Source organism: Molothrus ater, chromosome 6 (genome assembly GCF_012460135.2).
Source record: "Molothrus ater isolate BHLD 08-10-18 breed brown headed cowbird chromosome 6, BPBGC_Mater_1.1, whole genome shotgun sequence".
In the NCBI taxonomy this organism is placed as follows: Eukaryota; Metazoa; Chordata; class Aves; order Passeriformes; family Icteridae; genus Molothrus; species Molothrus ater.
Genome location: NC_050483.2, coordinates 60784976 through 60808133, shown reverse-complemented (window position 1 = coordinate 60808133; position 23158 = coordinate 60784976). Strand labels below are relative to the sequence as shown.

Here is a 23158-nt window from a genome sequence, read left to right as displayed (position 1 = left end):
TTCAAACAGACAGACCCAGAGCTTGGTGCCACCAAGAGCTTCCATCATCTCAAGCCCATGGGGCTTTTCCTGCTGGTAAGAATGGTTTATCTGATGTTCTGAAAGGGCACAAATCAGTCACACAAACCCTTCATTCATCGAACAAAATGATTTTTATTGAATTCGTAGGATTTACAAGAAATGTACTTTTTTTGTCTGCAGTGTTTATTGCACTGAAAAGAACCCATAAATAACATATCAGGACAATTAATGAACCAAATGAAATTACTGGAGAGGGTAACTGGACAATTAAAGATTTCCCCAAGTGAGGAGCTTTAAGACAAAAGCTCATTACAAAAAACCCAGTAATTGCTGTTACATCCCTGATTTTCCCCCTGGGGTGGCACAGTGGGTCAGACAATGCTACTGCCTTTCCACTGGAGCGGGTCAGGTTTTGGGAAATGCAGGATCAAAGCCACTCTGCTTAGAGATCTTGGTCTTTGGGAAGGTACAAGCGTCCCCCTCTGAGTAATCTGTGTGGAAATGAGGAGTGAGGCTGGAGTACTAATGAGCTAAAGTAAAAAATAAGGCAACGCAGGCTTCGCCTGGGCGAAGCGCTGGGGTCGAAGGGTGAGATCAGCTCCTGGTGGGAGTGAACAGGCCGGGGCTGGTTCTGTACATTAAAGCTGTAAACAAAGAGCAGAGCTCTCAGGAGAGGGGTCCCAACCCCCAGGGAAACGCCCTGAGCGAGGCATCTGCATCTGGACAAGGTTTGGAAGGCAGGACGTGACGGCTGCATCTACTGCCCTTCAAAAATACACAGCCAGCTTTTAATACTGCAGCTGACTGCAGGGAAGGGCTGGAGCATCAGGGGACACGGAACTTGCTGGTTTCTCAGGATAACAAACTCAAACTACTCCCGGCGCGGCCAAAAAAGATTAACAAACAATTTCCACTTTTTATAAACAACACATAATACATGTAGAAAAATATTCAAGAGGATAATAATAACAAAGGTGCAACGTCAACAAAAATAAGCTGCCTTTTCAACCAGAAGCACTTTTCCTTGGAGAGCTGCTGCGGTGCGGGCAGGGAGCTCAGTAGTTGGCGCTGTGCTGCTGCTGCTGCTGGTACCACTGCTGCCGCTGCTGGCGCTGCTCCAGCTCCCCCAGCAGCGCCTGCCTGAAGGCCTCGTAGAGCTTCACGATGCGCTCCAGCTCCTTCATGAACAGCAGCTTCAGCATGCCCTGGTACGTGTCCAGGTCAGCCAGCTGGAACAGCTCCCACTTCAGGATGTGGTCGTACCTGGGGGAGACACAGGGACTGGTTAAAAATATGGATATTAAGGTGAAAAACGCCAGTGGCTTGGTTTGAAACTTTTCCAAGTTGAATAGGAATAAAATGGTTATAAAATAGTAATATAATTAGAGTAATAATGATTTGGACAATTTGGATTAGGACAATATGAGACAATAGAGACAAAGAGTTATGGACACTCAGGGTACCTTTTCTGCCACGTTACCAGAGGATTAACCCTTAAAAACAACAGCCTGTTGCATATTCATACAGCTCATCCATGATGCAGAAATTCCATTCCAACACAGGATTCTGTCTGGGCAGTGTCAGCTTCTTCCTCTGAACCCTGACAGCATCTTTGAGGCAGGAGAAGTTCATTTCTCCTGATAATGGAGCAATGAATTCTCTTTCTCTGAAAGATTCAGGTGTCCTGTGGCTGCTGTCTCACTGCAAGTCCTTTCTTTAAAAAAAGTATCCTACATAGCATAGTTTCAATTTTAACATATTTTATAACCTAAAACTGTATTTAACACACTACTTAAGAGAATTAATACAGCATAACTTTCTAACACAACACATATAATATTCATTTGAATATTTGCAAAAAGCCAATCATAAAATACACATTTTTCACATTTGTAGTGGTGTTCACAGGGGTCCCAGGGTGAGGGAAGAGATGAGAATCTTGACTCCATGTTTCATTTCATTTTATGATATATATTATATTAAAAGAAAATGATATATCAAATATAAACTATACTAAAATAGAAAAAAGGATTTCATCAGAAGGCTTGAAAGGAATAGAAAGGAATGATAATAAAATCTTGTGACTGACCAGAGTCTGAGCCAGCTGAGTGTGATTGGCCATTAATTAAAAACAACCACATGAGACCAATCCCAGATGCCCCTGTTGCATTCCACAGCAGCAGATAACCATTGTTTGCATTTCATTTCTGAGGCCTCTCAGCTTCCCAGGAGTAAAGATCCTAAGGAAAGGATTTTCCATAAAATGTGTCTGTGGCAGATATTGATCTAGTGCTGATATCCAACTGTGAGGGACAAAACCTCTCTCACAGTTTAAAGTTAGAAAGTGTGTGTTTATTGTGGGATAGCTCCCAAATACACACCACAATTTACAGCTGATTCCAGAGCCCTTTTATCTGTAAGTATATAAGAGTATATAAGAGTATCTATAAGAGTATTGAATACCCAAAATACAAATCCATATTCATAACTGTGGTACATCCCATTCCCAATATGGATATTGATCTAGTACCAATATCCAAAAACTCTCTAACAGTTTAAAGTTAGAAAGTGAATGTTTATTGTGGGATAGCTCCCAAATACACACCACAATTTACAGGTGATTCCAGAGCCCTTTTATCTGTAAGTATATAAGAGTATATAAGAGTATCCATGAGTATATAAGAGTATTGAATACCCAAAATACAAATCCATATTCATAACTGTGGTACATCCCACTCCCTGCCCCGTATGGTAATTAGTTCAAAAGCCATTAAGCATGGTAATTAGTTCAAAAGCCATTAAGCATGCTCAGTTTGTTCCTTGAAGTGGGTCCATGGTCCCTTTCATGGGGAGGGGTCCCAAAATGAGGAAGTAAATGAAGTCTTCCTCGTTCTGACCTTGCTGCCTTTTCAGTGCAGATCTGACAAATGAACCCTTGGTAGAACTCCCATTCCCATCTTCAATTGGGTTCAGAACAGAGGAGGCCACAATTGTCTTATGTTCCTAAAAGCCATTTATCAGTTTCTATATTCTTCATTATAAACCCAGCTCACCAAACATTGTGTTGACAAGCAATCAATTATTGAACTACGAACTCTTAAACTTCATCAAGGCCTTGTATTTAATTTATTTTAATTAACTCTAATAAAGCTTATCTCTAACTAAAATCTCAGCTCCTCTAAAATCTCTGAATTGCTTTCAGTTCCTGTCTCAACAGGGTCTCTCCAGGATGGCTGGAATGAGATCCCTCCATGGGACTGAGCCCTAATGGTGGGGCTGTGTCTGGGACTGGGCTGGGGTAACATCACTGCAGGAGTCACAAAACTCTCCCTTGTCCCCACAGAAAGGAAATAAGCCCAGAAGTTTCTCTCCTCAATGAGGTGAAAAGAAACCTCATAGGACCTGGGGGGCTTCACCTCAAACTTAAGGATGGCTGATTGGACAGAAGCCAAAAAGTCCAAACTGGGCAATTTACCAGAAAAAGAAGAGAACAAAAAACCAAATCACTTCTGTGAGGTGTTTTACCAGGAGCAAGGACCTCCTACACCTGGCTCGATTTTTCTGTTATTTTGCCTTTTAAAATAAGGCAAAAATTTTATATAAAAAAATAAATTAAAATTTATTCAAATAAAATACTTTCTTCTATTTTAGTATAGTTTATATTTGATATATCATTTTCTTTTAATATAATATATATCATAAAATGGAATGAAACATGGAGTCAAGATTCTCATGTGTGTTTGGGAGTTATCCCACAATATTTTGTTAATATTAAATTAACAAAATTCAATTATTAAATTTTATTTCATAAATATTAATTTAATATTAATAAAATATTATTAAACTATTTAACGATAGAAATTTATTAAAACCTTCTTAATAAGGTTAAAACCTTATTAAAACCTTTTTAATCAAAGGTTTATTAAAACCTTTTTGTTTCCAACAGTGCAACAGAAGCCATGCTGCTGATTTTTATGCCTGCAGGGGTAGCTGGGCTGTCTTGGGAGTGTTTCAGACTCTGAACCTTGTGGGACCTGGCCCAAGGAGCTCCTGCAGCACTTCACAGCCCCTGCAGGGCCACAGGGGATGCCCTGGAGCGACCAGAACCAACAGGAAACACAGCTGGGAGAGCTGGGAATGCTCACCTGGAGAGGGACTGGGGACAAGGGATGGAGGGACAGGAGCCAGGGAATGGCTCCCAGTGCCAGAGGGCAGGGATGGGTGGGAGATTGGGAATTGGGAATTCCTGGCTGGGCTGGGATTGCCAGAGCAGCTGTGGCTGCCCCTGGATCCCTGGCAGTGCCCAAGGCCAGGCTGGACAGGGCTGGGAGCAGCCTGAGGTGGGTGGGGTGGGATGGTTTTCAATTCCCTTCCACACCACACCACCCTGGCATTCCATGGAAATGCATTCTGGGAGCACTGAACAGCAATTCCATCCACAAGCCACCCGGAATATTTACTGGAAAGCATCTGTTCCAATCCAAGTCACACAGAAAAATGAATTCATGAATGACTTCAGCAGCTCAGGTCCCTCCCAAGGACGGGGCACTGTCCCCAGTCCAGTGTAATGAGTGTTCTTGGCTGCTCAGCCTCTCCAATTAACCCCTCCTGGTTAATTAGCAGCGATAATCGACAGTGGGCATTGAATGCAAACCCTGCTGTGCTTCCAGCCTCACTGCCCTCCCCTCCCTTCCTGCTTCTCCTCACACAGCCCACCCAAAATGGGATTTCCTGAGCTTGGAAATGGGGAGCTGGCTGCTCTGCCCACCCAGAACAGCTCGTGGATAATGGAGACATTTGGGATCATGGAGACATTTGGGATAATGGAGACATTTGGAATAATGGAGATCTTTGGAATGATGGAGATACTTGGAATAATGGAGATACTTGGAATAATGGAGATACTTGGAATAATGGAGTTATTTGGAATAATGGAGATATTTGGGATAATGGAGACATTTGGGATAATAGAGACATTTGGAATAATGGAGATCTTTGGAATAATGGAGACATTTGGGATAATAGAGACATTTGGAATAATGGAGATTTTTGGAATAATGGAGATACTTGGAATAATGGAGTTATTTGGAATAATGGAGATACTTGGAATAATGGAGATCTTTGGAATAATGGAGTTATTTGGAATAATGGAGATCTTTGGAATAATGGAGACATTTGGAATAATGGAGATACTTGGAATAATGGAGATTTTTGGAATAATGGAGATATTTGGAATAATGGAAATATTTGCAATAATGGAGATACTTGGAATAATGGAGACATTTGGAATAATGGAGACATTTGGAATAATGGAGTTATTTGGAATAATGGAGATCTCTGATGTAGCTGAGGCACAGGAGAAGATGGATTCACCTGGCTGGAGGCTGAGGCTGGAGTATCAGTGGGTTTGTGGAAATAAACTGCATTCCCCACTGAAAGTCACATTCCAGAGGTATCACAGAAGCACCAGGGCGTGCAGGTGACTTCCAAAGATGCTCTGAGGAATTTTAAGAATTTAATTAAATCTTATCACAGCCTCTGTGTTAAAGTTATCCCTGATTCTGAAAGGGCTGCACTGCTAAAATCTTTTATTTTTTTTCCCAAAAAAAGGAGGAATAACCAAGTGCAGCTGTTTGGAGCTGGAGCTGTGTGTTGACAAGGAGGGCTGAAGTTTTCAGGCACTTGTGTGAAGAACTTTCTGTTCCTGGCTACCAGCAAACAGACTGAGCAGCAGAAATGAACAATCTGGATTAACAGTTTAACAATTACATTGGATTTGCTGTGTGTTAACAATTAACTGTTAATTAGGGGACCCCTCTGGCTTGCTGAGCTCACAAGGACAACACCTTTCCCTCCTCCTCCCTTCCCGCTCAGCAGGAGCCTCCCTGCCCTCACAGGAAGGAATTTTTTCCTATAAACAAAGATTATTTTGGTTAACACCTCCTGGACTCTCTGTCAGGCTTTTTCTAACCCTAATTTTTATGCTCTAGAGGAATTTGTTACAACAGAATCTAATAATCTTATTTTTTCCATAATTATCTACTCCTCTAAACAAAAACAAACAAAAAATACCCAAGCTAAATCAATTTACAAAGCCAGGGGTAAGTAACAAATCATGACAAAATAAAACCAATTCTTTCAGTGCAAAACTGTGCTGATAATTAAAAATTTAAAAATCTGTCTCAGCCTACTTGCTCTAAAGAAATCCTTGATGAATTGTTTAACTTGTCTTATGTTTGTTTCTCAAGTTTCAAGAAAATACCCAAAATAATCCACACAACACAGGCTGAGCTATTTAAATTCACATTGCCTGGATGTGGCAAAGACCTCAATAAAGGAATGGATCTGCAGCCAAAACCTGGAAGGATTTCTAGGATACAAATCCTGCAGGCTACAGGAACTGAGTGTGGAGCCTCAGTGTGCTGGGGGCTTTTAGGGCAATTTAAATTTTATGGGCTGCTGGCAAAGCCAGCAGTCACAAGAAAGAATAAAACTCATTCAAATTGTACTCACTAGGAGCAGGTAATAAAATAAAGGAATTTTTTTAGTGGAAGTCACTGAACACCACAGCTTGAATTTGCAGTTACAGGCTGTCCTCACTGCTGGAAAACTGAATTTCTCCATATTCTCCTTATGAATAGCACATGATTTAATAATTATTACAGCACATTTATTGCTTTCTATTCAGTGTTACTGCTCTGCAGAGCTGCACCCATTAGAAAATCTCATTTCTTGATGCTGACCCAAACCTTTTTTTGGAGGAGATTCTCCCTGTTCCTGCAGCACGTTTTTTTTTGACAAAATGACTTTTTATTAGCCTTTAGTTTTTAATTCAATTTCTTCAACAGGAATATAGAAATAGAAATATAGAAATATAGAAATAGAGATGTCAGCCAGCATTTGGCCTAAAGGGGCTCCAAAGGAGCTGGAAAGGGACTGTGGACAAGGGATGGAGGGAAGGACAAGGGGACTCAGGATGGTCTGAATGAGATCATTTTATGGGACTGACCCCAAAGGCTGGGGGTTGTGTTTGGAATGGGCTTTCACAAATGGCTTTCAGCTGCAGAAAGGTAAATTTAGGTTGGATATTAGGAAGAAATGGTTCTCTGTGAGGGAGGTGAAGCCTTGGCACAGATCCCCAGAGCAGCTGGGGCTGCCCCTGGATCCCTGAAGTGTCCCAGGCCAGGCTGGACAGGGCTTGGAGCTCCCTGGGATGGTGGAAGGTGTCCCTGCCCATGGCAAGGGTGGAACTGGATGATTTTTAAGTTCCTTCCAACCCAAACAATTTCATGATTCTGTGATTTAAAACTCTTAAAGGTGAAGGAAAAGCTGTGCTGTTTAAAAAGAACTAAAAGAGACATGAGGAAGTTCCACCCTAGAAATGTTTCACATATTTTCTGAGCACGTGGTACCGCTCTTGTAAATACTCTGAAAGCAAAACACATCCTTCACCCTGTGACAGAGCTTTCTGCCAGTTGTGGGAGCTGCACAAAGTGATGCCTGAAAGAAAGCAAATTAATGGGATAAACATTTGGTACAACTCCCTCATGCTGTCAAGCTCAGCCTGAAAACCAAATACAGCACAAGCTCTGCTGTCAGACACAGAAATTCAATTTTTGTTTTTTCATTTTCAGAGTGAAAAGAAGAAAAAAAAAAGGCAGAATCTCACTTGACAGGAGCCCTGGCATAGACCTGCAGCCAGTCAGGGATCTCAGCACTGTGGTAGGGGTTGGCAGGGACCAGCAGGGCCTGGCTCCTCTCTGGGGGCTGCGGCTGGTAGGACACGGGGGGCGGCTGATCGTAACGGGGCACGCTGCAGGGACAGACGGACAGACAGGGTCAGCCAGCACCCTGCACAGCATGCACGCTCTGCAGGCACCACTCCTGACACTGAAAACAGGCTCAGCACTCCTGGCATGGTACAGACACACCATCCCTGGCATTGTACAGACACACCATCCCTGACACTGTACAGACACACCATCCCTGACACTGTACAGACACACCATCCCTGACACTGTACAGACACACCATCCCTGACACTGTACAGACACACCATCCCTGACACTGTACAGACACACCATCCCTGACATTGTACAGACACACCATCCCTGGCATTGTACAGACACACCATCCCTGACACTGTACAGACACACCATCCCTGACACTGTACAGACACACCATCCCTGGCATTGTACAGACACACCATCCCTGACACTGTACAGACACACCATCCCTGACACTGTACAGACACACCATCCCTGACACTGTACAGACACACCATCCCTGACACTGTACAGACACACCATCCCTGACATTGTACAGACACACCATCCCTGACACTGTACAGACACACCATCCCTGACACTGTACAGACACACCATCCCTGACATTGTACAGACACACCATCCCTGACACTGTACAGACACACCATCCCTGACATTGTACAGACACACCATCCCTGACACTGTACAGACACACCATCCCTGACATTGTACACAGACACACCATCCCTGACACTGTACAGACACACCATCCCTGACATTGAACACAGGCTCAGCATTCCTGGCATTGTACAGACACACCATCCCTGACACTGTACAGACACACCATCCCTGACATTGTACACAGACACACCATCCCTGGCATTGACACTGTACAGACACACCATCCCTGACATTGTACACAGACACACCATCCCTGGCATTGACACTGTACAGACACACCATCCCTGACATTGTACAGACACACCATCCCTGACACTGTACACAGACACACCATCCCTGACATTGACACTGTACAGACACACCATCCCTGACATTGACACTGTACAGACACACCATCCCTGACATTGACACTGTACAGACACACCATCCCTGACACTGTACAGACACACCATCCCTGACACTGTACACAGGCTCAGCACTCCTGACATTGTACAGACACACCATCCCTGGCATTGTACAGACACACCATCCCTGACATTGACACTGTACAGACACACCATCCCTGACATTGTACACAGACACACCATCCCTGGCATTGTACAGACACACCATCCCTGACATTGTACACAGACACACCATCCCTGACACTGTACAGACACACCATCCCTGACACTGTACAGACACACCATCCCTGACATTGACACTGTACAGACACACCATCCCTGATATTATACACAGACCCACCATCCCTGACACTGTACACAGGCTCACCACCCCTGACACTGTACACAGACCCATGATTCCTGAGCATTGTACACAGACACACCACTCCTGATATTATACACACACTCAGCATTTCTGAACATTACACACAGATCCACAATTTCCAAACATTATATACAAACTCACCATTCCTGAGCATCATACACAGATTCACTCATTCCTGAGCATTGTACACACACTCACCATTTCTGAACATCATACACACACTCACCATTTCTGAGCATTACATGCAGATTCACAATTTCCAAACATTATGCACACACTCACCATTCCTGACCATTATACACAAATTCACCATTTCTGAGCATTATACACAGATTCACTCATTCCTGAGCATTATGCACACACTCACCACTGCCAAGGCTGCTGCTGCAACCTCACTGGGGTCTGCACTCAGCAATAGCTGCTGCTGCTATTTTGGTGAAATTCACCTTAGCCCCACTCAAAGCACTGGAGCTGTTTGTAAAATATTTTAAAAGTATTGATTCACACAATCCACAATTTAACATGTCAGAACAGCTGGATTCAGGCAGCAGCTGATCAGAGCTACTCCATTTAAAGATATCCCCTTCTATTTATCTTTTGTGCCACAAGGTGAGGAACTTTCTCTTCCTGGGTATCAGCAGAGCAGACTGAGAGCAGAGATCAACAATCTGGATTAACAATGTAACAATTAACATTGGATTTGGTGCATATTGACAATTAACAGCTGGATTTGGTGTGTTTTAACAATTAAGTTAGATTTGGTGTGTATTTATAATTAACTGTTAATTTGGTGTGTATTAACAATTAACAGTTGGATTTGGTGCATACTGACAATTAACAGTTAGATTTGGTGCATATTAACAATTAACATTGGATTGGGTGTATATTGACAACTAACAGTTGGATTGGGTGCATATTAACAATTAACATTGGATTGGGTGTATATTGACAACTAACAGTTGGATTGGGTGTATATTGAGAATTAACATTGGATTGGGTGTATATCAACAATTAACATTGAATTGGGTGTATATTGACAACTAACAGTTAGATTTGGTGTATATTAACAATTAACATTGGATTGGGTGTGTATTGACAATTAACAGTTAGATTTGGTGTATATTAACAATTAACATTGGATTGGGTGTGTATTGACAATTAACAGTTAGATTTGGTGCATATTAACAATTAACATTGGGTTTGGTGTGTATCGACAATTAACTGTTAGATTTGGTGTATATTAACAATTAACATTGGATTGGGTGTGTATTGACAATTAACTGTTAGATTTGGTGTAGATTAACAATTAACATTGGGTTTGATGTGTATTAGTTTTATTTTACTTTGAAATTCTGAGTAGCTGCAATACCCATTTTCATCCCAGCCAAGACTTAGTTCACATTTCAGATGTCCAGAGCACCTCCAGGCACATCAGACTTTCAGTTTACATCTCAATTCTCTTCTCACCAACTCTGCAGCTCTCCTGGCAGCTGCAGAGCTGCTCTGTTTGACTGAGCAGCACCATCCTGCTTCTAAACACCACAACCAGGAGCCAAACCCCGAAGAGCGGCAAAGCCGAAAATAAAGATTTTTTTCCCTGTTTTATGACACAAACCCATCTCCTCCCTGCACTAAACCACCCAGGGGGGGCAGGGAAGGTGGGAGCTCACCTGGGAGCACAGGGGTGCTTGTACTGAGCCCTTTTGTTGATGTGATCCACGTAGTAAACGCCGAACTCCGAGGACTCCACGCGCTCCCAGCCCGGCGGGAGCCCCTCGCGCTCCAGCGGGTGGCTCCAGTGGGTGGTGTTGGTGTTGTGGTCGATGTAATATTTCCTTCCTCTGATAGTCCAGTCCACTGACCAGCCAGGAGGAAGAGGTAAATCTTCAGAACTATGATTTGTTAAGTTTCCTAAAGATGTAGCAGCGACTCTCCCGATGCCTAAAACAAAGGGAGATCGGGGTTTAAGGGAGAGATTTACAGAAATTAGGATTTTTGGTAAGGAATTATTACGGCTGCTTCGTTTAGCAACAAACAAAAAAACCCCATCAACAAAAACAAACAAACAACAATTTCATATATCAACAACAAAAAAACCCCAAAAGTTCAGAAATTCAATCTATCCAGAAATTAAAACTATCCAGACAAATCAGTGAGTCCTAACAAAGCTTTCCAGGTGAACCAGTCAAGAGCAGCAACAGGACAGGGTAAACAAGAGAGGAGGGACAAGCAGGGTTGGGGTCCAAGAGCTGATTAAATTCCCACCTTTTCCCTGGAATCAGAGCACGTTTGGGATTGATCCAGCACTAGGTTTAAAAGACTGCTCAGCTCAGCAGCTCTTTGAAATGTGGGATTTGTTGTAACACACAGAGAGTTTTTACAGTTTTTAGCAGCTGGAGGGTGAGAGATGCCCACAGAAACAGCTCCTGTTCCATCCCTCCCCAGGACACTTGGGAAGAAATAAAACCAGATGAGCAAGTGCAGAAAACTCATAAAAAACCAGCCCCAGGACACCCAGCCACAAAACCCCAGTGACATAATCAAGAATTCTGCAGGTTTCTTCCCATCCCTGGGAATTTGCTACCTCCTGGATGTGCTGGGCTCCATCCAATTCCCTTTAAAAATTCATTTCAAGGAGTTCCCTCCAGTCCCTCACAGTATCTGGTTTTAATGATAATTCCAATTATCTTTTCATCCCCCAGCCAAATGCATCCATTCAATCCCACTGGCAGCAGAGTTTGTGTGTTACTGGGTCCCACAGCCAGCAGAAGGGATTTAGGAGCCACTTTTGACACATTTTTAGAAGTCAGAAATCACCCTCCACACACACACACACATTTACTGACAGGAATCCACCCCCTGCTCCTTTTCTTTTCAGGAATCACATTTTTGTGGGGTTATTTTTTGAGGCAAGGGAAAGGCAGAATCTCTCCTAAAATGGCAGCCTGAAACCTGGGTGAGCTATATCCTAACAGAATATTACAATAATTAAAAATAAATTTACAGGAAGGCTCCAAAACAACTGGATAAACAAAAAAAGAAAAAATTCAAATCCCCCTCACCAACATCCTCCTTTCAAACTTTGTGCTCAGCCATAAATCTTCTTCCAGCTTTGCCATGCTCTGAGCTGTTTGGCCTGGAAGGATTTCCTCTGCTGTCAGCACTCACCTGTTTGTCAGCATTGGAAAGGGAAGCTGTGTCCATCTTTAACTGGGATTCAACAACCCAGAGCTTAATTCCAGAGCAAAGAAACATCTGGAGCCTTCCTGACCTTTGGAAGGGCTGGGGTAGTGAAGCTGGTTCAGCTCCACAGGCCAGGGACAAAATGAGAACATTTCAGCTTCTTCAGAATGCTGTGCTGGGGCCAAACAAACCCAGGATTCTCCCCCTTCAGGAAGCTCTGGGATGGGATTTCATGGCTGTGGAAATTGTGATTGTTAAATCATCGCTGCCACGAGGGCTGCACACACAAATTTCACTGGGGGGAGTAAAAAAATCCCTGTTTTTCTGTTAACTGTTAAAACCTGCACATCCCTGTATTTTTCTTACAGTTCCTCCTCCTTAAATTCTGGCCTCAAATCCACAGATATTTCTTTTTCCTAAAGGTAAAGGTTAATGAGGAAGAGGTGCCATCCTCTGCACTAAAGCTCTCCTGACACATGGATTCTCCCAATGCCAGCTTATTTTTAATTTCCAAGATGCAAAGAACAAAAGTAACACCAGATCACAAATATTTTATCCATTCCTTTTGCTAATTTAATTTCCTGTATGAAGAAGCAGAGCCAAACCATTAAAATAAACTTGTGCAGATGCAGAAATTACCAGTTTTGAACAATATTCCATGGACATGAAATCAAAGGCCAGACTTATAAACTGATGGTTGGAACAATCATGTTTTCCCTTCTATCACAGATTATATTGGAATATTATCTCTGCTGAAGTTTCAAGATGTTGATATTCATAGGGCCTTAAAGCCATCAAGCACTGTGGCATGAAAATCAACAATTAATACAATTTAGACATTTTTTCCCTGTAGAATTATTTTTTAGGGATCAAAAGAAATTGTCTGTTGGTTTCCCTGATAAACCTCAGATGTTGCTTTGTGGGAGGATGGATACACACCAAAGAGAAAAACTCCTCCTATAGTTTTGAAGAGTAAGAGAAGAGCAAAATTAACTTTTATAGATATTTATATATATATATAGATATATATATATACACACACCTCTGTAATTTCAACTAAACAACACCTGGAGGAAAGAGTAAATTCCTCTGTGATTTTTTCCAAAGAATAACCCAAAGAAGAAAATTCCAAGCCAGCCTAAATCCATGGCCTGCCTTTTCCATGGCAGATTTCCAGGAATGACATTTTCTGCATTTAAATTCCAGGTAAAGTCTGAGCCCCAGAGCATTTTCACAGCAGCCCAAAGCTCCACAGAGGATTTTCCTGCAAGCACCAGGGACATTGCCTGGACTGGGGGCTGGCACCAGATTTATGGATCCCAAACAGAAAAGCTGAACAGTTTTGATACAAAGATTTGGTGTAAAACTTGGGATTTTCCTGGCATGGAGGATGTGATCCCTACCATGAGATAAACTGAGCATGTCCACTGGAACTCTCAGGGTTTTCTTGCTCACACGCTCTCCCAGCTGGAACAAATAAAAGTTCTCCTTCTTCCTGCTTTCCCAAGAAATCAAGTTAAATTATCCTCTTTTCCCAAAGGTCTCTGGAGTGGCACCATCAAATCTCAAGGATGGTCAACAATCCATTTCAATTTATGCATTTGTAAAACCTTTTCAAGCCTCAGCTGGTAATTCTGTTTATAATGTTATATTATAATATAATATATTAGATAATGGGTTGGTTTTTGGTTCAGCTGCTGCTTTTAAGGAATATCAACACTGAAACTGAGGCTTTAATTTTCCTTCTACTTTTAAGATGCAGTATCTTCAATTTAAGGTCTTGAATTACCAATGTGAACTTTGAGCAGCACATTCCAATGCACTTTATCAATGCAGAAAGTTCCTTCTCCCAAAAACCCAAATAAAGTCACAAGTGTGAACAGTCTGGAGTGTGTTCTTCACTCAGGGAAGTTGAGTTTAGGAAGGAACAAAGGAGCTGGGAATGATGTCAGTGCCTCCCCAGTAAAAGGGGTTTTTGTTCTGAGGGAACCCTGCCTGGAAAGAAATCCAGGCCCTCTGGAGCAAAGATTGCCAGCAAAGGGCAGGTAAAAAAGAGAAATCCCAGCAGCAGCATAAAGGGCAAAGAGCAAAACCAGAGGAGAAAATTCCACTGGGGTAGAAAATGCAGAGAAATTTCAGAGCCCAGGAACTCCCCACCAGTGACTTCACCCAAATTTCCAAATAAAATTTGGAAACACTTACAAAAATCTCACCAAACACTATTTGTTTTGAATTAGCCCAATTGTCCTGAGAGCCTTTTTTCAGGATGCCAAAATCCTCTCCCTTGCCCTCATCAGAGCTGGGTGAAGAGCAGGAAGAGAAGATGAACAAACTGTCGAATTTGACAAGAGTAAGTAATAATAAAATACCACAGAGCTCCCATAACTCTCCTGTTTCTGCAGGTCCCAGCCTTCCTGAGCCTCTCCAAAGCCTCTGAAGGAACTTCCTGAGCACAAGCACCTCTTTTGTTGGAGGGAATGGGGCGTTCCAAGCAAGCACAAATTCACAAATAGGAAATGACAGGAAGAACTCTGAACACGGCAGGAATTATGCTGCAAAATTCCTGCAAAATCAGCACGAAAGAAGAAAAAGGCAGGAACTGCCATTTGTTTAAAAGTGACAGAAGTGTACACCCAGAAAAATAAAAACATGGCTGTTTCAGCTCTAAATGGGTTTCAGGCCATAATTTGTATTTCTTTTGCTCTTACATCAAACAAGTTTGCAGATTTTCATGGGTACAACTTAACAGATGAACCAAAAGCAGAGTGGATCCTCTCTGTTAAATTGTTTTTTCTCCTGTGACATCCCAGTGAACTCATCACAATCCACCACCAGCAAGTGCCCTTACAGAGTTGATTTCAAGCTCAGCAATTTTCATAGACACAGAAGAATGGTTCAGCTTACCGCTCACACAGGTACAAATAACTCTGAGGTCTTGGTTACAAGTTAGTTCCAATCTACACTGTAGGTATAACTTCAACCACAGACCTCCCCAAAACTTTAACCTAGAAGAGAGGAAAGAGATGGCGAGGAAAGACAGGTAAAAGTCTCTTAAGAATTAAAAGTTTGAAAAGGACACTCATAATAATTCAAAAAAAAAAAAAAAAAAGAAATTAAAAATTTAAGAAATGCCACAGAGGTAGCTAAATGTATAAAATTAGGAGGTATCTCAACTGAAAATATTGGTCAGGAAAATCAGCAGCACTGAGGTGGTAATGAGAAACAAACTGAATGGAAATATGGAAAGGAGGAGATGGCAGAAGTGGAGCACAGGGAGAGAGAAAACGTGGCTTGAAGGAGAAATGCCATGGAAGGACAGGCAATGCTGAAACACCAACTGCTGCAAAGCCCAGGGCTGCCTCAACACCTGGCTGAGCACTCTGAAGCCTTGATAAGAACATGTTTGCAACTCCTCTCCAAACCCCAGAGAGGAAAATCTCAGTGTTGAATGAGAGCTGAAATGCACAGGCACCTCTTCACTTCCAGACTGCTCCCAAAAATCACCTCAGTGTGAGCACCATGGAATGCCAGCAAAGCAGGAACACCTCGTGTTCACCAGGCAACACCTCCTGGGGAATCCACCCAAAACACACCAGGACTGAGCAAGGGCACCTCTGGAGGGAAAGGGAAGGAGGCAGCGTTTACAAACTCCAGCTAAAAACCAGATTTTTCATTTGGAACTGCAGGCATCAGGCAATTCTGGCATCTCAATGAAGAGAAACAACAATGCAGACCAGTAAAGTAATTTAGACAAAGACAGTGAAAGCAACAGGCTCTGGAAATGCAAGAAAAAGAAACAAGGAATTACAGAGACATTTGGGGAACTCAAGGAAAACACTGAAGGTGTGAAGGCATGGGATGGTTCAAATAAAAAGAAGCTGAATGGTGAGATGAAGGAAGTAACAAAACCTAAAATTTTCTTATTTTGGGCCACATAATTCTTTAAGAAAAAGGAAACACTTGAGGAGTTCATATGGAGATGGAAAAAAATGGAGGAAAGGGAAACCAGTGGCAAGTGCAAGGCTCACCTTTGTGTGTCCCTACGAGTGCAGGAGATGAAATACTCACCCATCACCAAACCTGTGTAAACTTGTTCAAAAGATGAAATATTGAACTATGAGAGTCAATGACCAAACCAAGCAAACAGGAGCAGCTCCTTTATGATTTCCAGGGTTAAGGTCAACAAACAGCAGGAAAAAAAATCTATTTAGGAAGAAGATGTTGCAACAATGGAGCAAAATATGGAGCTCCTTTCACAAATTTGCTCTGTGAATCTCCACTTGCAAGGCAGAGCTCCATTTCTGGGGATCTCCTCAGCAGACACAGCTGCTGCTCAATTCTGAAGGTTAAACTGATGATTGGTTTGTGCAATCCTCCTCTCCTCCCTCAGACATCCCAGCACACGCTCCCAGTGCTTGTTACCTGGCCCAGGTAAATGTTTAATGCCTGCTGGATGAGCAACAACTGCAGAGATGCAGGGTTTGCCCACAAAACCCAGGCAGATCAGCCAGATTCACTTTTAGAAAAATAAAGGAGGATTCAAGTAGCAGGCCTTAAACCTCAGCATTTCAGCATTTCCTGGCTGCCATTTCCACTTTTCATGGAAGTGTTTCTGTGGTGAAGAAAACACAAGGCACTGCCAGGTTCTGATCCCACACACCAGGGCAGCAGCATTAACAGCTGATGTTCTTCCTGGCAGGTTTCTTTTTCTAGACAGGGGATTTATTTTATCAGACACTAATTACAATTTTGTTTATAGATTACAGGTGACAATGTATTTCATATTGACAGGTTTTTAAATATTTTTTTTTAATATTTTTAAATATTTTTTTTTAATATTTCATTATTTACAGGTTTGAAATGTTTGTTTCAAAGTCCTCCTTGGGCATAGTTTTTGTTATATCAGAGTAAAATATTCCAGAAAAGTAATATTTAATGGATTCTTCTTTCTTATGCTGTTTTGCTTTAGGAAATAAAGGCAAGTTCCAGTGAAACTAAGGGGGGAACAGACATATTTACAAACAAATTTAAAAGCTAAAAGAAAGGAGTCAAGGATTAGGAAGTAAATTTCAACATTAATTAGACACCAATTTGCTAATTACACAAAGCAGTCATTCTTCCCTATGACTATTTATAAGGAATTATTTTAATTATTGAGGTCAAATTCAAACAATGAAATTAAATAAGATGATACTTAAAATTTAATGATGATAACAACAATAATAATAATAATAATGCTGCAATGTTGTAGTTTAGAGCTGTTGGTTTTTCTCTACATCATGAAAAGAGGAGATATCCCCCAGTGAATAAAATTCCTTGCTAGCCATAACTGATGTGTAGAGGAGATGTACATATGCCTGGCATTAAAAACCCCAAACTTGCTTGGCCTTACTCCATTTATTTAAGACAATAATCCTGGTTTAAATCTTATTTTTCCTTTCTGGATATGTGTGAACAAACCCTCAATTCCAACTACCCAAAACTGATGTGTAGAGGAGATGTACACAAACTTTCTTGGCCTAAGTCCATTTATTTAAGAAAATAACCCTGGTTTAAATCTGTTCTTCCTTTCTGGATATGTGTGAACAAACCCTCAATTCAGATTACCCAGCCTTAGAAACCATATGTGAAACCATTAGAAACCAAATTCCAATTACCTGGCATTAGAAACCGTATGTGTGAGCAAACCCTTGATTCCAATTACCCAAAACTGATGCGTAGAGGAGATGTACACAAAACCTGCTTGGCCTTAGTCCATTTATTTAAGAAAATAATCCTGGTTTAAATCTGTTTTTCCTTTCTGGATATGTGTGAACAAACCCTTGATTCCAATTACCCAAAACTAATGTGTAGAGGAGATGTACACAAAACCTGCTTGGCCTTAGTCCATTTATTTAAGAAAATAATCCTGGTTTAAATCTGTTTTTCCTTTCTGGATATGTGTGAACAAACCCTCAATTCCAACTACCCAAATCCCAGAAATGCCATGAAAAAGCAGCTCAAACACGACCCTGATCATCCAGACTCCCCAAACTCCACCCCAACTCTCACCAAACCCGCATTTTTCCCAAAAGCACCGAGGGATCCTTACCTGAAGTGTGCCTGCCATGATTGTGGGCCATCCTCTGGAACAGATCACTGTTGTGTTCATAATACCTGTAGTCCTCGTGCAGGCGCTCGTTCAGCTGGCGTCTCCTGTGGCCATCGTAGAAATGATCGCAGTAATAGCCCCGGGCCCCGGCGTCGCCGTTCTCCAGGCCGGGCCCGGCCTCGGCCAGGAAGGGCTGCGAGGAGGAGGAGGAGGAGGAGGAGGAGCCGTACTCCCTGGGCACGTCGGCCAGGCTCCTGGCCAGGTACGAGGGTGCAGACAGTCTGTTGCTTTCTCGCCTCAGGATCTCGTGAGGCGGCCTCTGCACCGGGGTCCGCAGGAAGCTCTGGTTCCTGGAGACGAGGCCATCGGCGCCGCCGGGGGCGTAGGCAGAGGATGAGGAGTCGGGAGGGCAGATGTCCGTGCGCCTGGGAATGGTCGGACCGTGGCGGATGAAGGAAGGCATCAGATCTGCCGGGGAGCACGGGGAGAAGTGAGAGCCCTGCCTGGGCACTGATTTACACGCTGAAATTGGGGAAATTCACTTAAGGCGCCTCTAATGTGAAAAATGGGTATTTTATCATTGGCTTTTCACAAACATTCAAATGAATATTATACGTGTTGTGTTAGAAAGTAATGTTGTGTTAATGCTCTTAAGTAGTGTGTGAAATATAGTTAAAATTGAAACTATGCTATGTAGGATCCTTTTTTTTTCTAAAGAAAGGACTTGCAGTGAGACAGCAGCCACAGGACACCTGAATCTTCCAGAGAAAGAGAATTTATTGCTCCATTATCAGCACAAACGAACTTCTTCCTGTGCTCGGGCAGGAGATGCTGTCAGGATTCACAGGAAGAAGCTGATTCTGCTCAGACAGAATCTTGTGTTGGAATGGAATTTCTGCATCATGGATGAGCTGTATGAATATGCAACAGGCTGTTGCTTTTAAGGGTTAATCCTCTGGTAACGTGGGGCCTTTTTCGGGCTTATTTTGCCCAGAAAAGGTACCCGGAGTGTCCGTAACTCTTTGTCTCTATTGTCTCATATTGTCCTAATCCAAACTGTCCAAATTATTATTACTCTAATTGTATTACCGTTTTTATAACCATTTTATTACTATTAAACTTTGAAAATTTAAAACACGAGTGATTGGCGTTTTTCACATCTAACACCTTCCTGCAGGGAGGCTGCAGACAGGTGGGGTCGGTCTCTGACAGAACCAGAGGACACAGCCTCAAGCAGCACCAGGGAAGGGATAGGTTGGATATTAGGGAAAAAAAAATCACTGAAAGAATGATAAAGCACTGGAATGCTCTTCCCAGGGAGGAGGTGGAATCACCATCTCTGGGTGTGTTTAAAAAGAGCCTGGCCATGGCACTGGGTGCTATGGGTGAGGTGTGAGGGCACAGGTTGGACTCAGTGATCTCAGAGGTCTCTTCCAACCTCATCATCCTGTGATTCTGTGATTCTGTGATATGCTTGAGTAAATGTGGTGGTAAAGCTGCAGAATGTCCAGGTGCAGCAGAAACCAGCACAGCCCACACCACTGAGCAGTTCTGCCAGTGTAATAAAACTGCAGCTGTAATAAACAAACCAACCCCAAACCCATCAAAAAAACCACACAAGAAAAAAAACCCCAAACCACCCACACCATGCTGTGGCTGAATCAGTCAGGGTTCGTGTTTCTCTGTGAGAAGGGTCAAGAAAATCCACATATCTTGGCTACTGCTTCTTTGGGAATGTTGTCCTTATAAACTGGGAATGACAAGATGTTAATGCCCACAGGAATCCAAGATAGAATTCACACTGCCCCCACTGATCCCAAAGCCACAAAGTTCAGCCAGAAAAAACGATGTCATTCCATATGCATTAAGTCCTCAAATTATCAGGGAGATATTTCACTTTCTCCTTTAGAGTTTCACTGCCTCCCTCGAGTACGTGCAACATTCCTCTTCTCCCTCCTTCTACTTTCAACATGATAGAAATAAGTAGCTTCCCTCCAGGTAAATCAATACAGATGCTAACTTTCACTTAGAATGAGGTCATTCCTATTATTAATTACCTTTTATTAATAAACTCTTACAACTTACCTTAAAATCTGGTGCACCCTAGAAGGTGTCAGCAATAAATATATTTATTTATTGAGCAAACAAACCCATTTCAATCTCGGGTTATCTTCTAAGACCAACAAACCCAAACCCAAGCACACTTTCAGTGTGTGTTTGTGGTGATGTGCCCAGCCCTAGGAACACAGGGCTGCAGCATCAGAACCACGGGAAGATCCCTGCAGCCCAGGTGACCTCACCACGTTGAGTCACGGATAGGACCTGGAGCATTTTTTATGCAGGGATTTTATGCAACTGCCTGGCGGGACAGTTATCCCATTCCACGGAGCTCGGATGGGGAAAACAAGCGCTCCGTTTGGGAGGGAGCGGCCTCAGGGATCCCCGGAGCCGCGGCCCCGAAGCTCCCCCGTGCCACAGGGACTCCTTCCCTCCCTCCTTCCCTGTGCCAGGCTGCTCCGAGCCCCGGCCAGCCTCACCTTGGAGCTCTTGGCTGCATTTAAAATCAGCGTCTGCCCGAACCCCGGCCTGCTGAAACTGAGGAACCGGGCACCGAGAAAATCATAAAAACCACAAAAACCGCCGAGCTCGGGCACGCTGAGCGCCCGCTGGAGCAAGGCGTGCAGGGCTCCCTTTGAAACTCGGGTTTCCTCTCAGTTTTAACTCCCCTCCGTCATCTCCCAGGGCTCATAACAGCACCAAACACACATTTAGAGGGAAAAATAGCCCTTACACACATTTACAGGGAGAAATAACCCTTATACACATTTACAGGGATAACTCCCCCTCACGCCCCTCACCCCGCCAAGGCCGCGCAGCTCCAGGGCCCGCCGGACCCGCACCGGCCGCACACAAAGGCCTCGGGATCGGCCCCCCGAGCCGGCGTCCCCCGGTTCCCCCCGACACTCACTCCGCAGCAGCGGGCTCGTCTCCTTCTTCACGTACTTCCCCTGCACCTCGCCCGGCTTGGAGAGCTCCGTCCGCGTCTTCTTCCGCGACAGCATCCCACCTCCCGGCCCGCTGCCACCGCCCGCATGCCCGGCGCCGCTCCCCGCTCCGCAGGGCGGGGGGGGGGGGGGGTCCGGCCGCCGCCGGGGGCCGGGCCGGGACCAGGAGCGGGGTTGGGATCGGGATCGGGACCGGGACCGGGCCGGGCCGGGGGTCGCTGAGGGGACGCGGCGGGCGCGCGGGGCGTTGTGGGAAGGCGGCGGCCGCCGCCCTCCGGGACGGCCGCGGGGCAGCGCAGGGGAGGGGGCGCGGCCACAGCGCCCCCGCGCGGCGGGGAGGGCGCGGCCCCTCACGGAGCGGGCGGGAGCCCGCCAGGACAGAACCCCCTGAGTAACAGAAACCCCTGAGTAACAGAAACCCCGGAATGACAGTGACAGAACCCCACAGTGACACAACCAGTGAAGCGTTGAGGTTGGAAAAGACCTCCGAAATCAGCGAGTCCGAGCTGTGCCTGATCCTCACCTCGTCACCCAGCCCAGAGCACTGATGCCACATCCAGGCCTTCCTTGGGCACCTCCAGGGATGGGCACTCCTGACAACGTTTTCCGTGGAGAAATTTTCTCAAATATCCCATTTAAACCTCCCCTGAGGCTGTTCCTTCTTGTCCTGTTCCCTGGAGCAGAGCCCAACCCCCCCGGCTGTGCCCTCCTGGCAGGAGCTGTGCAGAGCCACAAGGGCCCCTGAGCCTCCTTTGCTCCAGGCTGAGCCCCTGCCCAGCTCCCTCAGGGATTCTGCAGCCCCTGCCCAGCTCCCTCAGGGATTCTGCAGCCCCTGCCCGGCTCCCTCAGGGATTCTGCAGCCCCTGCCCGGCTCCCTCAGGGATTCTGCAGCCCCTGCCCGGCTCCCTCAGGGATTCTGCAGCCCCTGCCCAGCTCCCTCAGGGATTCTCCAGCCCCTGCCCGGCTCCCTCAGGGATTCTGCAGCCCCTGCCCGGCTCCCTCAGGGATTCTGCAGCCCCTGCCCAGCTCCCTCAGGGATTCTGCTGCCCCTGCCCAGCTCCCTCAGGGATTCTGCAGCCCCTGCCCGGCTCCCTCAGGGATTCTCCAGCCCCTGCCCAGCTCCCTCAGGGATTCTCCAGCCCCTGCCCAGCTCCCTCAGCCTCTCCTGGGGCTCCAGACCCTTCCCAGCTCTGTTCCCTTCCCTGGACATGCTCCAGCCCCTCAGTGTTTCTTATCATGAGAGGCCCAGAGCTGGACACAGCAGGGCTTGACCATGGAGGATAGAGCGGGGACCCACTGTGCTCCCCTCCAGCTTTTCCCATCCCTTGATTCTGTGAAAAGCTTGCAACAAGCACTCAATATTTCCCCTCAATACTTCAATATAAAGGTGAGGAGTAGGGATGCAACTTCAGATGAACATAAGCCAAGGGGTGTTCACTACCTGTCAGGTTTTTATGCTTCAATTTCATACTTTTATAATGCAAGAGGCTACTTTTTCAGAGCTGTCAAACCATCCCTTCTATTATTGTGTATGCCTTTGATACTACATGATGTATTTACAACATCCATGGGAAGAGCAGCTGTGGCTGCCCCTGGATCCCTGGAAGTGTCCCAGGCCAGGCTGGACAGGGCTTGGAGCAGCC

General features: G+C 44.5%; 1 protein-coding gene across 1 annotated transcript; it reads right to left on the bottom strand.

Annotated features, from left to right (window-relative positions):
* Positions 1-133: 133 nt before the first annotated feature.
* On the bottom strand, positions 134-21739 carry SAV1 (salvador family WW domain containing protein 1). Its single transcript, XM_036384360.2, has 5 exons — positions 21479-21739; positions 18511-18978; positions 10907-11177; positions 7691-7834; positions 134-1284 (listed from the first exon to the last, which is right to left on the bottom strand). The coding sequence occupies exons 1-5, from the start codon at positions 21570-21572 to the stop codon at positions 1077-1079; spliced, it is 1185 nt and encodes a 394-aa protein (XP_036240253.1). The 5' UTR covers positions 21573-21739; the 3' UTR covers positions 134-1076.
* Positions 21740-23158: the final 1419 nt, after the last annotated feature.

Bases quoted from the DNA above. Each gene is read 5' to 3' on its own strand.
- SAV1 (XM_036384360.2), bottom strand. From the start codon at position 21,572: ATGCTGTCGCGGAAGAAGACGCGGACGGAGCTCTCCAAGCCGGGCGAG. The intron at 7,835-10,906 runs GTGAGCTCCCAC...CTGTCCCTGCAG, and splicing joins AAGCACCCCTGTGCTCCCAG to CGTGCCCCGTTACGATCAGC. The intron at 1,285-7,690 runs GTGAGATTCTGC...TGTCTCCCCCAG, and splicing joins TATGCCAGGGCTCCTGTCAA to GTACGACCACATCCTGAAGT.